General features: G+C 39.0%; 1 protein-coding gene across 1 annotated transcript in view; it reads right to left on the bottom strand.

The window, feature by feature from the left end:
* The window catches only part of ARAP2 (ArfGAP with RhoGAP domain, ankyrin repeat and PH domain 2), a 122641-nt gene that overhangs the window by 98341 nt on the left and 6912 nt on the right, over positions 1 to 17388 (bottom strand). The window contains exons 2-6 of the mRNA XM_054382985.1: positions 15731 to 15801; positions 14708 to 14787; positions 8078 to 8163; positions 6797 to 7153; positions 3229 to 3298 (exon numbers count right to left, since the gene is read on the bottom strand). Of these exons, the coding sequence (XP_054238960.1) occupies positions 3229 to 3298; positions 6797 to 7153; positions 8078 to 8163; positions 14708 to 14787; positions 15731 to 15801 (664 nt within the window). The remainder of the gene's footprint in view (positions 1 to 3228; positions 3299 to 6796; positions 7154 to 8077; positions 8164 to 14707; positions 14788 to 15730; positions 15802 to 17388) is intronic.

Here is a 17388-nt window from a genome sequence, read left to right as displayed (position 1 = left end):
TTGGGTAGCTGAATTCTCAAATTCTACCTTCCCCTCTTCAGTTTTCAGGGGAAGAAATTCTTCTTCCCCTCTTCTACCTCCTCTCTCACTTCAGTTAACCACGTTCTGTTCAGACAAAACCAGATAGGATGTTGCTCTAACCACATCAACTTGTTCAGCACCATGACTGTAGAAGAAATGAGCAAAACCACTGACTCAAAAAACGATCCTAGGTCAGCTGTTTGTAGAAAACTAACTTTTTTTCATGCAGGCAGATACAAAGTAGAGATCTCTATCAGTTAGAAGCTGACACAATTAGATCAAGGTTAGAAAAATATGTAGAAAATTAAGGTTTAGATTCTTCAAAGAAGCATTTAGATGGGGCTAAGTACACATTTTCAGGAATCCTGCCCTCTGTGCCTTGCCTTCCCATCCTCCACTTGTTTCACACTTCATTAGCCATGTAGCACACTTCCCCTTCTTGAGAACATCACTACTCTCAAGTTCCCAATTTGAATGACAAATACAGCTATTTATTTTACACAGAAACTATTGATATTAAACAGTTTCCTTCCACTGAGTCTACTCTGTTTGTAATCATCAGAAAAACATTCAAGTATGGATCGGTTTCCTTTTGAAAACTACTTTTAATTGAGATGTGAAAACCAAGAGTGAAACAATTCCTTTAGAAGATGCTTGTCTGTGTGGGAATGTCCCTGAACAAACACACCGTAGAGGCAACTTGCCATTAAACAACAGCTTCCCCATTTAAACATATATACACACAGCTAGCCAGGTAGCATGAAGGAGGTATCTGCTGCCTTGCAAAGAACTGTTCAACTATCCATGTCTTCCACCAGAACCTGCTCCTGACCTGCCTGCAGGGCTGGATGGGTCTGCAGATAGTTGCTTACAGTGTCAAGGTAACAACACACAATCAACAGCAAGAGCCTGATGGTATCCATCTAGCAGGCAACATGAATACCTTGCATGTGGAAGCAGTAATCCTCCAGAGATCACTGCACCAAAAACTCCAGTTCCTGCTAACCCAACACAATCCCACTGTGCACTGAGAACTACCAGTAGACAATTATGTTTTCCTCCTATCTGCAATCTCATTCCAGAGTTTCACCAATTCCTCAGTCCCCTGAATCTGCTTCAGGCCCTTCAGAGGTCAGACATAAGAAGTTCTTAGCATCTGTGACTCACCAAGTTAATAATCCAGACACTGGTCAAACTCTATACACACAGACAACCAGCACCTCTTTCAACCCCAGGAGGTTTTGGACTCAGATTCCAGGAAAAGTGAGACAAAGAAGCTTCAGACCAAGCCTTTTGCAGACATCTGTGACAGTTTAAAGTTTTAAATAGAGGATGCAGAGCTGGTAGCTGTCTATGCATGGTGTGAAGCACTAAATATTCCCCTGAGCCGAAGGGAATCTCCTGTGACAGGCAAATATATTACAAGAATTATTCTAGAGTAACTGACCTCCAAACAACTTTTTCAGTGACCTTCAAAAAATAATAAAAAAAAATCCCCAGTGCAGATACAAGATTTAAAATTCTCTATTAGCATTTCTTTTCCTAATTATGCTACAGATAGTGTTAAGCAAATCCCAGTGCTGTATTTTTCAAGTCTTTCTTAATGACTAACCCTGCTTTTCTGCTCCTCTGAAGCCCTGGGATAAATCCCACAAAAGGGTAACATTTTTTTGTCACTGCAATCCAAATGTTATTCTATTGTTCCCTTCCTCAGCAAAATCATGTCTTCTAGTGTGAGTCAAGAAAAGTAATCAAGTAAAAACATGATTATGTTGTGTTCCTAATCAGTAGGCATAAAAATCAATGTAAATAATTTTTGGAGCTTGTTCTTAATTTCTCTGGCCCCTCAGGAAATAAACAATCTTTTCCTACCTCAGCTCTAAACCCTTCAATCTACTAAAACAGGGCTATGAGTGTGCATATTATAAAGCATCTACAGAACACGTATTGATTATCATCACCCAGCATACTGCTTGGAATCATTTACCTGAAATTGTGTTTTGTTCCTAATTCAACATCCGACTTCAACAGGAAATGCTTTCCAACATTTCAAACAGCAAACAGGCACCCAAAGTACTCAGTACTGGTGAGGCCACACCTTGAGTACTGGGTTGAGACTCTCACTACAAGAAAGACATTGAGGTGCTGAAGCGGGTCCAGAGAAGGGCAGTGAAGCTGATGAAGGGTCTGGGAAACAGGTCTGGTGAGGAGCAGCTGAGGGAACTGGGGTTGTTGAGTCTGGAGAAGAGGAGGCTGAGGGGATCCCTTCTGCCCTGAAAGGAGGTTGGAGCCAGGGGGGTGTTGATCATTTCTCTGTCTCTAAACCCCAACCCACCCCCACTCCACCACCCCTAAACAATGTAGTTTCTATTTTAAGAAAGTAGTATCAAAATGCTAAACAAGCCCTTTGTAAAGATAAAAAAGAAAATAAAACAAAACAAATCAACAAACACACATATTTTGTTGAGAAAACACAAATTACAAACCCATGTTTGTATCACGTATCAGGAGTAAACTAATTCAATCAAAGCAACGCACAAGTCTGCAAACACTTCGATATGATTCAGAACTTAAAACCAGCCACTGACACTGGTACTATGCTGATTTTAAGGAGACCCCATTCAAACACAACCTAGTCCAATGATACATGACAATCCATAGAGAACAGTTCAGGTTGGAAGAGACCTTAAAAATCATATAATTCCAAACCCCTTGCCGTGGGCAGGGACACCTCCTATTAGATCAGCTTGCTCAAGAGAGAGGAGAGACATTTTTAATTAAAGAGGAAACAAATGAGGGGGATTTTGGTTTTTAAAAGGTCTTCTCTACCATATCTAATTTCTCTTTCTCAGTGCCAGGTTCCCATGAGAAGACACTTTGAGACTACCATCAAAGTAACACCAGATCTTTGAAATGATGTTTGCATGATCTTGTTCTGTTTTGCAGAATGCAGTAGTGTCACTCTTTCAATAAAGTAAGGAGTTCTGATGATATCTACCTGAAAAGGTCAGGTATACAAACCCTTGTAGGAAACAAGAGGACAAACAATACATGAAGATATCAAGGACACTTAAAATACAGTAGCTTGCAATTGTAAAAGAACTTAAGATGGATATTAATGTGTAATTATTTCTGAATTTCTCAGTGGTAATGTGTTTGTTACACAGATGTATTTTGTCCCAAACATGACCGAACCACATCACTTACTTTTTCATTGTTGTAATAGGAAATGCTCTCTCCATCAAACTTAACCCAACGCTTCTGGAACACACGTTTGCTGTGAATCAAAAATTAACATAATTAGAATGAGAAACACAAGTTAGCACTGGCTTTTACGAATGTCTGTTTCCTCCTCATGACCTCCATATCACATCTGAAGTGACAGAGGAGAAAGAACTTTCAATAAAGTAATTTTGTTTGAAACCAACAAGGATGAGAACCTGACTATTTTTGCTGGATGCAGAGAAATATTCTGAACACAGAGTACACCTTAAACTCTGTAAGACACTTTCCAAAAAAAAAAAAAGCTGATGACCTAAAATGACCACCTCATTGCCACATTTATGAGACGGACATCTCTCTCTACAGGTTATGTCATCAACATTTCCTGAACACTCCCCTCTCTGGACAGTGAGCAAATAGTGGTCACACCAAATCATAGAATGGTTTGAGTTGGAAGGGGCCTTAAAGATCATCGAGTTCCAAAACCCTGCCACAGGCAGGGACATCTACTGAACCAGCTTGCACAAGGCCTCATCCAACCTGGCTTTCAACATTTCCAGGCTTGGAGCCTTCACAACTTCTCTGGGCAACCTGTTACGGTGCCTCACCACCCTAATGCGAAATAATTTCCTCCTAGTGTCTCATCCCAATCCAGCTTCTTCCAGTTTGAAGCCATTACTCCTCATCCTGTCACTCCAGCCCTTTAACAAAAGTCCTTCTACAGCTCTCCTGCAGCCCCCTTCACATACTGAAAGGCTGCTAAAAGATCTCCCCAGAGGCTTGCCTTCTCCAGGCTGAAGAAGCCTGTGCCCACAGCAGAGGTGCTTCAGCACTCTGAGCATCATTGCACCCATCTCTGGACCTCCTCTAACAGTTCCACGTCCTTCTTGCATTGAGAACTCCATAGCTGGACACAAGTCTCCAGGCAGCCTCTCAGACCACTCAAATACAGTGTAAAATTTAATTTCAATCTGTGCTATTAACTGGACATCATTAATGGGCAGCTCATTTGATTATCTCAGATTGCCATTAACTCATGCTTTATAATGACCTCCTCAAAAAATTATTTTTACATAAACCTGAAGTAGTTATGAAGTCATGCTCATTAAAAATGACAGCATATTAGTTATCATCTATAAAAGTTTCAATCCTAAAGTGTATTAAACAAGTTAATTAAAGCAAGAACAAGACCCCACTTTAACTTCTCCTTCTCTCAGCATTATTTCCTTTCCTGCTAAATGAGTGCTCTGCTTTAGGATTAGTAGACTCTGATAGTTTATCAAAACTTTAATCAAATAAGCAGCTCTGACTTAATTAACTTGTATTGTATTACTACAATAAATCATGATTTTTCATAACCTAAAAAGGCCAACTCAAAATCTATTTTCCATTAAAATGTCAATAAACTTCAAGATGATGCAGGGAGTAAAATGTGAACCTAAGTACCACATACAGAGTGAATAAACTGAATGGCTTTACAATTTATGAGTGAACCACCCAGAGAAACTGAACTCTAAGTGTATGATCTGTAGCAATTTAAGAAAACAGCGTATGTTCATTCCCCCGAGGAGACACAAAGTGCTAGGCCTAAATGAGAGCTCTGTAACAGAAAGGGTGGTGGGGTTTGGGGTGTAGGATAGAGGGAAGTTGGTGGGGACTGAAACAAAATTACAGCGCTTTAAAAGGATGCAGAAAAAAGAAATCAGGGTTTTTCTTTCATTGGTTGGCTTCTTTAAGTCTTCAGATACTTGAGAAATCTTATTAGAAGAAAACAAAAAAGCAAAACTAAACACAACAAAATAAGAACAAAAAAATGCAGCATTCATTAAGCCAAAGTGTATCACTGTCTCAAGGCTAATGGCCCTGCAACTGTTCTGCTCAGTCCTAGCCAGTGCTAATTTTATGGTTAACACTTTATTAAGCAATACATTCTCACATGTTACTTTATCTAAAGCCTTCACACTTCGTTCACAGCTCTGTTCCTTCAAATAGTACAAGACCAGGCAACTAGAGTCAAGAATTACACTTTTATCACTACCTGCTAACTGCCAGTAATTGTTCTTAAATAAATACACAAATAAAAAATCCTGTAAGTGAAATGAAAAGTTATACCTAACTGTAGCTCTCTGAGAAGTCAATACAGTAACAATTCTGAAAACAAAAAATTATGTGCAAATGAATATTACACTGGGATAAAATCGTTTGACTTTGTGTTTAATTAACCTTTGATTCTTCAGCAAAAGTACACAAGCCATAATTGTGAATGAACTTGTTGAAATGATGAAAAAGGAGGAAAAAACAAAGGAGGAGGAGAGAAAAAAAAACACCACAAAGGAAGAGGAGAAGTCAAAAAAAACAGAGAGGAAAAAAAAAGGGGGAGAAAGAAAAAAGGAAGATTGCAAAACAATCTAAAGTAGAGGTGGAATTTAAGGTAGCTTAAAATAATTTAAGATAAAACTCAAACACAAGATTTCAATTTGCTATACAAGTATAGCAAAGATTATATTTTCTTTTTATTGGGTTCCTCTCTCCTCTTCATTATTTGAAATGTTAAAGCAAGACTTGGGCATCCCAATAAACTAAACCAAGAGACAATTCATCCTTGATAAATTTCGAAATCCAAAACTCAACTTATACACACAATTCTGGAAGAGACAGACTTCCAGTCACACTAATTGTTAAGTCATACATTCATGGCCATACTAATTTATACATACACACATCCATATTAATTTATACATCCATGGCCAAATTGGTAAAATAGTATTTCAAAATCAGAACCTGTTGACACTCACTTTGTGGCCTACAGAAAACCAACAAATACGTAGAGGTTGGAAATATAGGTATAAAGTAATTCTGTATTTTCCTACTGCAGTTCACAGGTGGTGATCAACATTTATAATAAAAATATTTTTCGTGACTGCACCTCCTAAATGAACTTTAGAAGATGTAACTAGAGAAACTAAGAATTCAGAAGATCCCTATGCTCTTGTAACAAAGGGCAGCAAAGCCTGTGAAGGGTTTAGAGAACAAGTCTTATGAAGAGCAGCTGAGGCAACTGGGATCATTTAGTCTGGAGAAAATGAGACTGAGGGGAGACCTCATTGGTCTCCACAGCTCCCTGTAAGGAGATTAGACTAAGGTAGGAGTTGGTCTCTTCTCCCTATGATCATGGGATAGGATGAATGGCCTGAATTGTGCCAGGGGAGGTTTAGATTGGATATTAGGAACAATTTCTTTACAGAAACAGTGGTCAGGCATTAGAACAGGCTGCCTGGGGAGGTGGTGGAGTCCCTATCCCTGGAAGTATTGAAGAAATGTTTGGATATGGCACTTTGGGACATGGCTTAATGGCCATGGCGGCCTCGGGTTGAAGTTGGACTCAATGATCCTAGAGGTGTTTTCCAACCACAACAATTCTATGATTCTAGGAAAACCACCTCCCTTTCCTTTCCCACCATGAATAGTAAGCAGTGAGGAAATACAACCTTAACATGTCTCATGCAAACATACATCTTCACAATCAAGACAGCAATCAGTGTGAATACCATACCCTTGAGGGGATAATTTATCCAGCCATCCTGCTTTAACCTTCTTTACTGATGGTCCATAGAAACAAGCATACGGCGTTATCGACTCATTCCCACTCGAGGTTTGATCTCCATCAACGTGTCGAAAATGCATCTGTTCACTGGCCAAGCCATTTGAATCTCCACTTTGTATCTTACTATAAGATGCTGCATGTGTCTTGGCTTTACTTTTCTTTTTCTTCAAAGGCAAAGAACGTTGTTCCACAATAGAATATACAGATTCACTTTCAGATTCTTCTGGGGCTAATGATTTGTTTTCCTGAGACGGGGGTTCAGTTTTTGCAAATTCCTTTGTCTTCCCTTCCTGGTTATTAAGGGAACTAGAAATAAAAAGTGCATTTTAATGTGCTGATATAATGCACAAATACATACAACTATTCATTAGAACAAATACTGCTAAAGCATATTATAAATGTTTAGAACCTGTTTAACCATTGAGATAGCCACAGCCATGCTAAACACAGTGCATCTTATAGCTATGACCAGACCAAATTCTACTTTCTCCTGTCAAGATGACACTTGGTGGCTCCTTCAGAAGCCTGGACAGAAAACCAAAACAAATCCTCCTTCCTCAGAAAACTAACTTCACTCATTTATAGACTTTGGAGTACTTGCAGTATTACCTCTCTCCCACCCTGACAGAAGCCAGGTACTGACTGGAGACAGAAAGAGCAGCTTAGCTCCTATTTCATCAAACCACTGTCTCAAGACAGAAGATCAGGTTTTAGTTTTGGGGCTTTTTTCCCCTATTGAGGGGTCAGAGTACAAGAGCACTCAGACATGGTTAGCCAGAAGACATACAGAAATAAAGCCTGTGTTTTCCTTGTTCTGACAGCTTATTTGGAGGTCACAGAGCACTTGAAAAGGCTACCCAGAGAAGCTGTGGAGTCCCCATCTCTGAAGTCATTCAAAACCAGCCTAGAGGCTGTCCTGTGCAAGCTGCTCTGGCAAGGGGGTTGGACTAGATTATCTCCAGAGGTCCCTTCCAATCCTTATTATTCAGTGATTCTGTGCAAAGAGGGCCATCTTTCAAGTCCACAAAAGATGAAACCTGAGTTAGACAGTCTTGGGACAGCCACAGAAGAAAAGGTCACCTCTTAAAGCACAGGGCAAAGGCTCCAATAGGAGGAAAAACTAAATAAATACAGTCATGCTTGTGCCTTCAGAAGTAAACTACTTGTGATATCAATAAGTAACTCTTCCCTCTTTATATTTTGAATTTCTCTACAACTCTTAGTTAATACCATAGATTCTTGCATGAAGAATACTCTTCATTCATTCCCAGATCAAATTTATTTTCACAGGCCATGAATTCCTTTCCATGAAGTTCCTAGAAAAGAAACAGATCATAAACATTTCTAGTGAAGTACTAAGTGATGTGTAATTACTGTAGACATAAATCACACACAAACCCCAGCTAATTAGCAAAGTTATTCATTGCCACATTTTCAAGTATGCATCTGAAAGATCATGTTTGTGAAAGTATTCTAAGAAATCCTATTTTCAGTATTTCCATTTTAAATAATAATATTAATTATTTTAATAACGATCCTCAGATAAAACATTTCAGCATAGTCCAAAATATCCAATATACAAACAAACCAGAAAAAAGAAATTCAGTGCATAGAAATACCACTGCTCTGATTTTTTTTTTTTTCTTGAGGCACAACTGAATATTATTTTTACCCTGAAATTGTTTAAGCTCAACAACTACAAGTTGCATTCAGGTTAAGTGTACCATGGATGATTTGCCACTGGTAGCCTACCTTCCATATCAATACTTCACTGCATTAAACCTACAGCCTTCACAGTACACTAAAGACAAATTCAAATTCATACAGCAACACTGAACTCACACATATCAGCCATATCTTGCATTTTCTTGCCAAGTTCCTCGTCCTAAAAGGCACATTTATTAATGTTTGTTTAGAAATCTTTATCACAAACTGCTTGCAGTGTACAAAATGTCAAGGTTAACACTGTTCAAGAACATTACATTTCACACTTCCCAAACTTGATCTGACAATCATGTTGCACTACTAAGCTTCTCAATGCTCACCTTCCTTCCTTCACAGAAAGAAAAAAAAACAACCAAACAACTAAAATGAACATCTTTGTGCTTTCTGATGGCAGCATTTTAATTGACTCATTTAAGCTTTTATGTGTATGTCACTGAGCTGAAGGGTGGCAGAAAAAAAAAAAAGAAGTGGATGTCCTTTCAGAATGGTTGCCATTTGTTTTCTGAGCAGCAGCACCTCACCTTGTACTTGAGGGCTGTACCTTGGCAACAAGAAAAGGCAAGCTTAAAAAAAGCACATAGCCCAAGGCTGAGTGTGTGCACACTGCAGTAAAGATTGAGGAAAGCACAGGCAGCTCCAAGGATAAACTGAGGTGAAGAGTCTGCCTTCCTCTGCCAGTCAGACCCATTTGAAAATAAACACAAAAAAACAACAAATTGAAAATTCCATGCAGTGGCTGCCACCAGTGAGAGACTTGTTTAAAGGGAAAAAGAGATAAGAAGCCTCAGACAAGTCTTCATCCAAAATTACATACAGTCTCTTCTGTCAGTTATGGAAAGAACATACAAATAGATGTTTGGCCTTCTGAACATTTTCTATCACCACCACCACCCACACACCACAGAATCACAGAACATTAGGAGTTGGAAGGGACCTTCAAAGATTATCTAGTCCATTCCCCCTGCCAGAGCAGGATCACCTAGGGCAGGTTTGGAATGTTTCCCATAAAAGGAGGCTCCACAACCTCTCTGGACAGCCTGTTGCAGTTCTCTGTCACCCTCACAGTGAAAAAAGTCTTTCCTTATGTTCACATGGAACATGCAATACTCTAGTTTGCACCCATTGCCCCTTGTCCTATCATTGGAGATCACTGAGCAGAGCCTGGCTTTGTCCTCCCAACACTGCCCTTTGCATATTTATAAACATGAATGAGGTCACCCCTCAGCCTCCCCTTCTGCAAGTTAAAGAGACCCAACTCCCTCAGCCATTCCTCTCTTCAGCATCCTTGTGTCTCTGCACTGGATTCTCTCAAGCAGTTCCCTTCACTTCTTCAACTGAGGGGCCCAGAGCTGGACACAATATTCCAGCTAGAGCCTCACTAAGACAGAGCAGGGGGAAGGAGAACCTCTCTCTACCACGCTCCTTCTAATATACCCCAGGATGCCGTTGGCCACTATTAACTGTGTTGAAGATCCACGGATTAGACAAAAATAATTTTCAAAACAAAATACTCACACACATGTCAAACAAACTCAAAACAAAAGCAGCAGATAGGTTGCTTTTGATTTATCAACATGCTTGGATTACTAGAATTTCACAGAAGAAGGGGAAATGGCAGTGTCTCACTTCTGCACAGCACTCAGGAGACTGATGTCATTGCCCAGGAAGCATCCTCAGACTAAAAATGGTCAGTATCTCTTATCTGTGTTCATCAGGATGCAATCACCTACCCACTGAAGCTGTGGCAGCACTTCTCCTTCCCTCTCCTGAAATGTTCTGAGAACAGTATTATGTCCTGCTTGTGCCCACACCACAATCACAGAATTGTTTCAGTTGGAAAAGACCTCTAAGATCATGGAGTCCAACCATCAGCCCAACACCACTATGGCCATTAAACCACATCCAGAAGTACCACATCCACACCTTTTATTTAACACCTCCAGGGATGGTGACTCCACCACCTCCAATGTTTCAATGCCTGACCACTCTTGCAGAAAACAGATTTTTCCTAATATTCAACCTAAACCTCCCCTGGCACAACGTCTGGCCATTTCCTCTCATTCTAGCACCTGATACTAGGGAGAACCCCACCTCACTCCAACCTCCTTTTAGGTAGCTGTAGAGAGCAATAGGGTCTCCCTTCATCCTCTTCTCCAGAGTAAACAATCCTGGTTGCCTCAGCCAACTTGTTCTCCAGACCTTTCACCAGCTTTGTTGCCCTTAAATCTTCAGCACTTAGGCAGATGGATTCAGGGAGCCTGAGAACTTGCCAGCAATAATCGAGAAACGCATTTCTATTGCCAGCATATTTGAAAATGTAGAAGCCCACAAAGACAGGCTGTGGGGACAGGGAGTTCCATTCGCTCACAAAGATCCATAATTCACCCCAATTAAATCCCAAGCATTTCCAGTGTGTGGGTTACAGAATCACTCTGCAAGATGCTCAGATTCAGGATGAGATTAAACTCTCATCCTCCACCTCCTGCAAATCTCCGAGGTACTCTACAACAGTAACTAGCAGCAGCATTTCCTCCTGCAGACACCTTTACAGAGAGAAGTATTTCCTAAAAGATAGGTGTGCATATATATTACACTGAAACTGTCTTTAAATATGAACTGTTCCTACTGGGGCATAGTGCACAGGAAACACCTAATTTTAAGAAAGAAATTTAGCTTCTGGATCTCAGAAAGATGGAACTGCCTACTTGCAGCCATGGATAAAAATCCTCCGCTTTCAAACAGGAAGCAATTCAGATACATTTTTGTTTTAAGCCTTTTCTAACAGTTAGTCTTGATCACAGCAGCAAGTTGTGAATCATAGATTCATAGAATGGCACAGGCAAGGACACCTTCCACTGAACCAGGCTGCTCAAGGCCTCATCCAGCCTGGCCTTGAACATCTCCAGGAGGGGAGCATCCACAACCTCCCTGGACAACCTGTTCCATTTCTTCCTAATACCCAGTCTAAATCTACTCTATTTCAGTGAACCTAAACACAAATCTGAAAGGGACTGCATCAGTAGTACTGAGACTGAGGCTATATGAAAAACACTCAATGCCATCAGGAGAGATATCTTCCTTAAGAGATAGCCCCTTAGACTTCTATTCAAAGTAATATCACACATTTCTCCTCAGGCTGATTCTTGAATTGGGGTTTGGCAATACGATTTTACAACAGGCCCATAAAGATAAATGTCCTCTTTTAAAATATTCAGAGTTCTTAAAGCAGTTAAAATTTGCAATCTGGCCAGCATTCCACACTATCCAAATGCTTAGGAGTGCACGTAGCTTACTGGACTGGAGATGCATGTTTTAGTCTGACAGTCTACAGCAAGAAATAAAGCCAATACTTCACTCTTGAGGACTGAACTCATTAGAATTCTGGTTTTGTGTGAAGGAATTCTAATACACCTAACTCTTCAGTTGGATACAGCAATAAACCAGCTCTACCTATTTGGATTTTTATTTGCACAATTTTTAAATCAGTATCTATTAAACAAAAGTACCTTTGTCAAGTTTATGGAATGATTTGGGTTGGAAGGGACCTTAAAGATAATCTAGTTTCAATCCCCGCTGCCATGGGCAGGGGCACCTTCCACTTGACCAGGCTGCCCAAGACCCACCTTCAGGATCCACGGGACCCCATTGAAAGTAATTTCAACCATGCTACAAGATTTTAATACCAGAACTGGAAAGAGCATACTTCCACACCGGCCTCTCAGCAGATTTCTGGGGTAAATTCTGAGCTCCTCCACTCACTGACCTTTAGCATGGTCAGGATTAAACCCCATAAGGGCCTAATCAACACTAACATGAATGAGATTTTTTATATACTGCCTACAGCAGATTTGTATGAAGTCTGTCTTCTTTGGATCCCTGGCAATTTCTGCTGCAATATTGCCCTTTAGAGGTTTCTATTTCAAGTTGTCTTTCTTCGTGACCCAAGTCAAACACGTTTTCTTTATAAACTTCCAGCTCTCTTGTGCTCACTTATCTCCTGTCTGTAGTGACTCATTACCTACTTCTACAGACACTCCCTTTAAAAAAGTCTACAGAAGCCTTTTCTTTACCCCAGTGAAGCAGGAAGAAGGGCAATGGCCAACTTATGAGCCCTCGACCAAACTCCTGTCAGTAGGCATAAGAATTTGCTACATTTTCTTACATACAGAGAAACTATATTTTTATGTGAACTTATATTTTAAAATACAGCAGCAGTTACAAGCCCAAAAAATCTCAAATACCTTACAGTGTTATCTAAACTTTTTAATTTGTTCCTAAAATACTTGATATCTAGTGAAAAAAAAAATCAGAAAGCAAAATGCATCTTAGGACCTTTGTTTTATGGCTCTTCTTTATGACCTTTGTCTGCAATTAAGTTCTAATAGAACTAAATTAACTGTGAAGTTGCCAGCAGGCCTGTGATAAATACAACTCAAAAAAACTCTTCACTTATGTGAAACTTAATAACTAAAATCCAAATCTTCAGCTCAGGGTAAGTGTGTTCTGATAGACTGCCTTAATTGTGATCTTGCAGCCAGAAGAAAGAGCAGTTTCATCTCAAGCAGTTAACCCAGTTTAACAGCATGGTAATTTTGGCATTTGGTGCTTTTGTAAAATAGGAAATATAACTAACAGCCTTCCTGGGTATGCTCTTTTATAACCAACCATTTCAATGAGCTGTACAGAACAAAGCTAAAAAGTAACAAGAAAGGTAGGAAACTTTACCTAGAAAACCTGCTTATGTTACCGATCTTGTTACAAAGAAGTTCAATTTTGAATTTTTAAACATACTGACACAGAGAACAGTGACTGGCACAGACAAGACATTATATACAAGGAAAGAAAATCAAAGATCAAAATTCATTTTTGTGTGCAGAAAGCAAGAATTAGAAGGAGAAACAAGACCTGAATTTACACGTGCCTCCTTAAAATGTCAACACAAAAAAAAAAAAAAGCACAACATATTTGCAAAGGAAAGAAAGTACACATTGAAAATAGAGACCATTTTTATGCTTCTAAAACCACTCCCATTACAAGATGAAATTTGATCCATTTGTTTTCACTGATCAAGTCTTAACAAATGAAAATTGGTAAGGGAAAAAAAGCCATCTGAGTAGCTTTCATTGTAGACAACAGTTTACAACAGCTTTAAAAACAACAAACCAAAAAACCCCAACAAACACTAGAGTGAAGGCCAGAACAGAAATTAAGATTAATTTACTGGGATTTTTTTAAACTCTGTGGCTTGGCATCAGCTGGAAGAAGTGCAAGCAATCATAGAATTAACAGTTTCCAGTCTGAATCCTGCTGTGATTCACAGCATTTGGCAGATGCCTCACACAGCTAATTCACCTCCTAGATCTCCACACGGTTCAGGACTCTGTCCAAATACCACACCACCAAATATTGCCTGCAACATTCCAAGAATCCTATAAAAAAGTGACTTCTGATTATAAAGCAAGTTTAGGGGACACATGAAAAATATCAGAACTTCTGAGAACTTTCAGATACAGACATGGAAAAAGAGTATGGGCAAAAGTGACCATTAGATCACCTAAACTAATGTGTAAGAAGCTTTCATAGGATATACACAAGCCTGTGCAGAGATGCTCAGTCTTGATCTGCAAGTATCAGAAGAGAGAAAAACCCCTTTTACCTTTACTAATCAATTCTACCAGTTACCCACCACTTAACCTCACTCAGACAAAGTATCACAATACACCACTGTGCTTAAGAGGGCAAAAAGAACTCATCAAGGCAGTCTGCAATTGCTTGTAACTGACAGGTATTTGATATGGCAGCTCTAGGCATTAAAAAAATAATAATAAATTATCTGTCCTGTATTTTCACACAAATAAATTATTTGTGTGAAAAGACAAAATTAAAAACACCCCACATGACAGTATAACCCAACACACACCACAGCTTCCTATTGCCTCTGTGTATCTCAAGATTAAGAAAAGTTACTAGTCCATAAATATTTACCTTCTAAACCTTTTGCATATACCTAAAAAGACAGAAAAGTAGCAGGAAATAGAAAAAGCAGAGGGAGAAAGAATTAAAGGCAACACAAAAAAACGTGACAGTAAGATTGAAGTGAAGATAAATCATTTATAACCAGACTTCTCAACTTACTTTAGCGTCTTTAGGGTTGTCACAAATAAAAGTTTCCCCATAAGGAGAGATGACAGGTGGCTTTTCTTCTGCGGAAGTTTCTTAAAGCAAAAGAAAAAAAAAAAAAAAGAGTCATACAATGCAGTGTTCTACTAAAGTACTAATAAGATCAACAAGGGATACAGATTTTTCTGCTTGTCATTTTTCTGTTCTCCTCAGGAAAAAAAAATAAATTTTGAAGAGCAAGCAATAACTTCCCATTTCTTACTCAACTCCAGGGTTGAGGCACCTTTTCCTACCTCAGACACTACTACAATTACTAGATAATTTGAATCTAACTTGCTATGCAGGCATTTTTTCTTTCCTAGCCTGCATCAAGCTACAATAAAATCCCTTTTGTTGCATACTCTTAGGGCCAATAGCTGCAAAGTGTCTTATTATGACTTTAAAAACAAGCACAAAGAAACCCACCTTAAACGCACAAAGCCTCATTTGTGCACAATATTCATCTTGTCACCAAGCATTTGCTTGAAATTAATATGCATAACTTCAAACAAGACATACCTCTGGAATATAAGAGAACTTATTTTTACAACTGACTGCACAAGATTTCTAAACTCTCCCAGTAAACTATTTAATATAATTAATTTCCTGGAGCTATGAGCAGTAACAATTTAAGCAGCATTTGTCAGGAATATATCTTTCATGAAAAAGCTAAATGCTTAAAAAAAAAAAAAAACAACCAAAAACACCACCACAATCTGGATCTAAACTTAGAAACTCAAAATACTGTAGACTAAAAAGAAAAGTCTATATAAGTAAGTGAGGCTTAAAGATTGGGTTTTCCAAATTTCATTTGATTAGCTCATAACCAAAAACTTTAAAAAAAACACAGAAGTGGTTAAATGCTCTGCAATTACATACATCACTTTCTCCAAACTTTCCAGATGCCCAATATTTCTTAAAACAAGCAAGTCAATACTCATTTGAGACAACTTCTGGTCTAAGGTTTGTTGTTTCTCAAGATATAAATGCTTAACTCACTGTTTTGTGAACTTTGCCTCCCAGTGCAAGAAATATTTACAAGGTCCACTTTTCTTCTTCTCTGAAGGGAACTTGAACAAAACAAAGCATAAAATAAATACATTAAGTGAAATTTACCAGAAGTGGAGCAAAACATCTTAATGAAGTTAAACTATTAACATTAGACACAGAAATAGACAGAGTCAGCTTCAAGTCTTGGGAAAATTTCTGATTTAAAAGTCCCCCAATAACATGCTTTGTTCCCTTGATGTCACTGAACACTTCTGTGACCACACTCCCAGAATTTGGTGGTGGTTTTGCTTTACAACTGGAGGTAAGCACAGAGACCCTCCACTCTTTCCCCTTCTTTTCCTTCACCCTGATTACCAATGACTATATCTAAAGAAGCATGAACTATGAAAGTCCAAATTAAGCTTAAAGACAGCCTAGGTATTGCAAACCAGGCAAAAGATGCTCTCAAACACTGGGAAAAGAAATAAATTGCTGTAATGTTTTGGTATTTCCAGATGAATTATTTTCCTTTAAAGTTTTCAGTCCAAAACATGAAGGACACTGCAACTGCACATTTTGTAGATAGAGCAAAATGTATCCCCATATACAATAGAAAAAATATTGGATTATTAGTGTTTTGCCACTCTAAGATCCTAAGAACAAAACAGGCACAAATATGCCTGAATTTATGCATTTCTAACCCATCTAGACCACTCTACCAGGATGCATTAGAAATGTTTTCAGTTGGGCTCTGATTTCTCCTGTAAATGGGAATAATTAGTAATATTTCCCCTTAATTTCATTTTTTCAGCCTGAAATCAGTGATACATACCTTCATGCATCCCTAAAGAATTTACTGACTGAAAAATGCCATTCAAGACCCTAAGTTCTTTAAAGTTTGCAGGTCCTCCACCCTTCAAAGCCAAAGATAAGTATATTTTACTAAAAACATCAATATTCGTCATTTTTGTTTCCCCACTGTTCTCCTAAGATCAGTTATCTTGAAAAGTTTAGCAGTAGCGTCCCCTGAGGTCCAGTTTGAAGTACTCCAGCTCACAGGCTGATGTTTCTCTATGTTAGAAGCATACATTTATGGACTACTATTTCACACAACTTTCAATGCATGCCTAATGGTTAGGTTCATTTCAACATAAAGGTGACACCTTAAAAAGTTACTTGACATGTCAACCATCACCCAGGTTATATTAACTTCCCCACTGACAGGCTTAGGGAGTTGAGGTGGTTCAGCCAAAAGAAAAAGCTCCGGGGAGACCTTCTAGCAGCCTTTCAGTATATGAAGGGGCCTATAGGAGAGCTGGAGAGGGACTTGGCCTGGAGTGACACGATGAGGGGTGATGGCTTCAAACTGGAAGAAGCTTGATTTGGATGAGACATTAGGAGGAAATTCTGCCCAATGAGGCACTGGAACAGGTTGTTCAGAGAAGCTGTGGAGGCTTTAGGTTTGGAAGTGTTGATAATCATTTTGGATGAGGCTTTGAGCAAGCTGGTCTAATAGGAGGTGTGTGTCCCAGCCTGTTGGCACAGGGTTGGAACTGGATGATCTTTAAGGTCTCTTGCAACCCAAACCAGTCTACCACTCCATGATTTTGTAAAACTCTGGTTTTAGAAAACATTAAGTGAGTTTGAGTGGATCATGACCTTGCTCC

Source organism: Indicator indicator, chromosome 8 (assembly GCF_027791375.1).
Source record: "Indicator indicator isolate 239-I01 chromosome 8, UM_Iind_1.1, whole genome shotgun sequence".
In the NCBI taxonomy this organism is placed as follows: Eukaryota; Metazoa; Chordata; class Aves; order Piciformes; family Indicatoridae; genus Indicator; species Indicator indicator.
Note: the sequence above shows the minus strand (reverse complement) of the source record. Positions and strands in the feature narration are given on the sequence as shown.